The 5000-nt window shown below is 38.7% G+C and overlaps 2 protein-coding genes across 3 annotated transcripts in view; one reads left to right on the forward strand and one right to left on the reverse strand.

Moving 5' to 3' along the window:
• Uba1 (ubiquitin-like activating enzyme 1) overlaps window positions 1–2016 on the reverse strand; it is a 56937-nt gene extending 54921 nt beyond the window's left edge. Inside the window, exon 1 of the mRNA XM_043034347.2 lies at window positions 1403–2016. Within this exon, the coding sequence (XP_042890281.1) occupies window positions 1403–1480 (78 nt within the window). The 5' untranslated portion in view covers window positions 1481–2016. The remainder of the gene's footprint in view (window positions 1–1402) is intronic.
• Window positions 1918–5000, forward strand: part of LOC122265189 (dymeclin) — a 14074-nt gene continuing 10991 nt past the window's right edge. Inside the window, exons 1-2 of one of the 2 annotated variants that reach the window (XM_086538602.1) lie at window positions 1918–2110; window positions 4881–5000. The exon at window positions 4881–5000 is cut by the window's right edge and continues 96 nt beyond it. In XM_086538602.1, the coding sequence (XP_086394728.1) occupies window positions 4957–5000 (44 nt within the window). In that variant the 5' untranslated portion in view covers window positions 1918–2110; window positions 4881–4956. The remainder of the gene's footprint in view (window positions 2111–4880) is intronic. The other variant, XM_086538603.1, reaches the window with a different exon arrangement.

Here is a 5000-nt window from a genome sequence, read left to right on the forward strand (position 1 = left end):
GGTTAAGTATTAAGGCTGTAATTGTGCAAACTTCAGAGGTAGAGGGTTCCAAAGTCAGCCTAAACCAGCATTTTGTGATGGATTTATAGAAAAAAAATTGTTTGGGCTAGTCGGCACTACCTGGAGGGCAGAGGAAACACTTTCCCCGTCCTTCTAATTTTTAGCCAGTGCCACCAGTGTCATAGACCGCTCATCTTGATGTCCTGACTCCCTGACACCCTATATATATCGGAGGCAAGCCTCTGCCTCCATGGGGTATCCACTAGCAGAGGCAAACCACCTGATCCCCCTTCCCTAGGGGGATTCACTACTGGGAGCAAGCCCTACAACCCAGAATTTAACATTTCCTATGATATTTACAGTAACTGTACTTACACTCTGCCCACTGCATGACAAGGGTCAGAATGACAGGTGTAGTAAATAGAGCCCGTAGATTTGTGCAAGACAAATGGTGTTCAGTTTGTGTAAATATCACGTATTGTGTAAAATGTTGTAGTAAGTAGAAATGGTAAAAATGTCATTAATTATATGAAATGCTAATTACATATTATGGGCTATAACAAACGTTAAAAATATCATTGTTAAAGGGATATTCAACTAGTTGCTAATTTACTGGGGGTATGCAAAGCTATCCGTTACCTTCCCAAGAAACTTACTGTATTGTTTAAAGATTACAAGGTCTCTGAACTCTGTTTTTTCCCTGTTAATGCAACATTTAAACCTTGATTGCACTGCAACCAAAGGTGTCCTCACATTTCTGTTAACTTCTTGACATCCCAAAACACGAGACAGACTTTCATGAAGGTGTATAGTATGCGTCTCATTTAGTAATACTGAATATAAAAAACATCTATAGCTCTGATAAACCATATTAAGAAAATCACTTCCATTTTATCAATTCATGAAATAGCTAGAGTCAACAATCTGATAAACTTTGGTATATAAATTCAAAAAAAAGCAAAACTAATATGTATGCACACACACCCACACTACCGCTGACAAATTCTCCACATAACCACACACATATACACCCCACTTACTCCTGGACCTAAAACATCACGTAAAATACAAAGGGCGAGCATCACCCACCAACGCCTTGCAACAGCATGTCCTTTCCTGTCCCATCCCCCCTTCAAAACACCTACCAAATTCTCCTTCGAGTATGACCATTATTACCCTACACTCCACCGGAAATCAATAGCCAGAGAATATGCATCAAGCCCTCAGTAAGCCCCCATCCAGAAACGTTGGAATGGGGCGAAAAACCCCGAAATAGGAACCCACGCTCTTTGTGGCGGGGAGGGAGGAACCCCCATGTTTCCCCGCCGCAAACACCCTTCCTCGAGCAAACTCTTTATTTACTGCCCCACAGTCCTTAATCGCCATTATTCTAAATACTTACCGTGCTTCCGTTGACAGCTGGCTCTAGTCTTGGACGTTTACACGGAGGCTGTGAATTGGCAGCCTGCAATTCTGACATTTATCCAGCGAGATTCACACACACATCAATTAACAACCTTACTCTCTTTCCTTCCTTCCACCCTTTTTAGCTTTCTTTTATCCAATTTCCTCTCTCTCCTTCTTCCTCTTTCTCTCTCCCTCTCCTCATAGAGAAACTCTGCGTTATTGTCCACTCGCGATCCACTTCTGTCCAGTATATCCGGAGAAAAAAGAGAAAAAAGGGAAGGGAGAAGAAGCCTTTGTCTTCCACGCTACGGAGAGCCGGTGAAACAGCCGTGCTCGGACGACTTCGCCTTTTTACCTTTTGGACTCGAGCTTTATTAATTCGGGGTGGGTGCTCCTATTTATTGGGGAGGTTTGATGGGTCTTAGGACATTTTTTGTCGTAGTTTCGAGTGTCATTAATTTTCCGAGTGGGGTTTTCTTTTTTTTTTCTCTCTTTTTTTCGGCACATATCAAAGCGAAACCGGATGTGTTATCATAAAAGAGAGAAAGGAGAAACATGAATTGAACAAATGAAACTTCTTAATTTTAGTTACGTTTTTAAATGCCCCAGAAGGTCCATAGATGTAAGAATGCAGTTTTACACTAATTATCAGTCGAGTGGTGACGTCACGAGCAGTCGACGTGTTTACAATGGAGCTGTGAAGGCAAGTGGGACCACCAGCGCTCTTATTTCTTGTATTTAATCCTATTTACAGGGCTCTCCGTCCGTATCTACAGTGGGAGTAGACAGGAATTGGGATTTTTTCTATATGGGAAGAGGGGCGTACAAATTTTGTCTAGATTTGATCTCTGACAGTCCTGATTCAGTGGCCAAGGAGGAAAGGCAGCTTGATGTTGACGTTTTCCTGGGACGTGGAAGGGACACTGTGACTTGGTGTTTAGGTGTTTAGCTGCTGTTTTGATTTTAGATCATTTTTTGTTTGGAGGAGTAAGTCCCTATTATTGGAGAAAGATGCAACCAACGAAACCCAAAAGAGTACTATGATATCCTTATAAATCTGTATTCTTAGAACAGGTTTCACTATATAATTTCCCATCTCATTAGAATTAAAGAAATTGAATTATATATATATATGGCAACCTATGATTGTTTTGTAACTCTTGTTACTTGTTAACAAGTCACTTTTAACAGCTGAATCATTATGCTCATATTGTTTCAGGAAAATGCTATGAAAATTTGAAATTTAGTCGGTGACGTGCTGTGATGCACATTATTAAAGAACTTATTCTTCCCAAATTCACTTGAATCTTCCTGTGATTTTATGCTTATGATATTAACTCTTAGAAGATGATACATTGTTATTATTGTAATCAGGTATATTTGTTATCTCGGGGGAAGGACACCGGAAATAATTTTCTTGGTCTTGTTTTTGTCCATTTTGTGATTACATATTGCAGGCATTGTTGTACCCATTCTGTGGGGGTACTTCAAGCATGAGATTGTAGTAGTTGGTTAACCCATTATCAGTGGAAGGCATGATTCGTTTCAAAGGCAGAGTCGGTCATAGACTCGGATGGCACCGTGCCAGACAATGTAAACCAGCCATCCTATTGCACAAATGTTCATTTAAAACTGCAACCAATGGGTTAAGCTGCTAATGAGTCCATTTCTTGGTTATAGAGTGTTGGGCCTCGGTATTTTCCTACCCTGTGCATACACAAACCTCAGAATTTTTAACTCATTGACACCAGGAGTGAATGTAAACATGGACTGTCTTCTGTGACTCTGCTTATATTATTATTATTTTTTTTTTTATATAAATAAATGTCTCCAAAACAGTTAAGTCACAGAATGGTCAATGGGCAGACCTACCTGACCACACCCACATTCTTTCAACTTTTCTAAAAAAAAAAAAATTTTTGATTAATATTGTTGTTAGGAATACTATTATTATAATGGTGATAATAATAGTAATGATATAGTAATGATAATGGTAGTAATAGAATTAAGGACTTAAAAAAAATTAAAACTCAAGAAATGGGGATAAACAGGTTAGTTCAGGTAGGCTGCTTAATTAACCCTTTGGTGACTAAACCCATGGAACCATCTGTGTGCAAGAAAAAGATGAATAATAAAAAAACATAGTAAACAGTTCATGTCCCCATCATCAATGGGTTGAGGGGAGTTAGTGCTTTTTTCCACTAAAAATTGTGTGCCAGGTAAATATAAAATCAGCTTATGAGTCACCTATCAACCTCCCCTTATATGTTAGTGAAATAGAATTGTAGAAAACCACATGGAAATCAATTGATCTCTTGTGATTATACCTGATGACAATGATTCTCAAACTTTTCTTGGCATGGTAACTATGATTATATAACATTCAAAAGCTAATGTTATTGAATTAATGTTTGTGTAATGCCCATCAATATATTAAGATTTTCTGTGTTCATACATAACTCTAACCCAGTTGGGATGGGGTGTATATTTGCCTAATGCTGCTCCTGCCTGGAAGATAACAAGCAGGCACAGCTTCCTGCTGAGAGATCTCTCTTGGTGCGATGCTGCACTATGCCTCTCAGAGTGCTTTTCACCCACCTGATTTTACGGGGTGATAAGAAGAGGCTTTTGTGAAACAGCAATGTGTATATATAAATGTAACTAAGATGTAGATCTGCAAGCATAATTATGTAAAACTTGTACATATAGGGAGAAACAATGACATGATAGAACATCATCTGTTGTGAAGGAACTATTCCAATAACTTGATATCATATCACCTGAGCAAATGGATTAAAGGAGATTAAAAGAATTATTACAAGACCCAGGCCTTATTTGTGATGGTGTTGTTACACTAAACATACAGTGTATAAATGAACAGTTGGGCAGAAAAAAACAAATGTGGGTTGAAGTACAAGTCTCATATATTCCAGTAACCCTCCTGTCTGGTATACCTAAACCAATTTCATAGGTCCTGTTGGCAACAGGTTGATAGAAATATATATTTCTTCATGACTCAAAGAATAAGGTAGACAGCACCTGGCATCAGTGGGCTAAGAATTATCATAAAAGGATGGGTGAGAGAAGCAGAATTTGTCATGACATATTTAGGAAAAATATGAATGAGAATGAATAACCTTAGAAAGCAATAGCTTTCAGTGCCACATTCTTTATTTCATATCATGAACAGAATTTATTGTAATTCTGATTTATAGAAGTCAGTTACATCTCTCCTTCTCAGAAGCTTATCTTTTCAATATAGGGAGGAGTCCCTTGACCCATTGGTAGCTGTATTAAATAAATGTTTGTGCAGTAGGATGGCTGGTTTACATGTCTGGCACAGTGCCATCTGTATCTATGACCGACTTTGCAGCAAATCATGCCATCCGCTGCAAATGGGTTAACACTTTCAACCATATTTATACTGTTTTTCTTTACACTGAATCTTTTTCATCAGCTGTTTTTTATTTCAGACTGGACGATAATGCACAGATAGAACCCTAATCCTCATCAGTTGCAAGCAGGACAAACCAAAAGAAGCCAGCAGCAATGGGGGCAGGGAGCAGCAGCATAAGTGACCTGTCAAGTAACAA

The sequence above is a fragment of the Penaeus japonicus genome, unplaced genomic scaffold (genome assembly GCF_977035675.1).
Source record: "Penaeus japonicus unplaced genomic scaffold, GWHDUDI00000001_assembly GWHDUDI00000007, whole genome shotgun sequence".
In the NCBI taxonomy this organism is placed as follows: domain Eukaryota; kingdom Metazoa; phylum Arthropoda; class Malacostraca; order Decapoda; family Penaeidae; genus Penaeus; species Penaeus japonicus.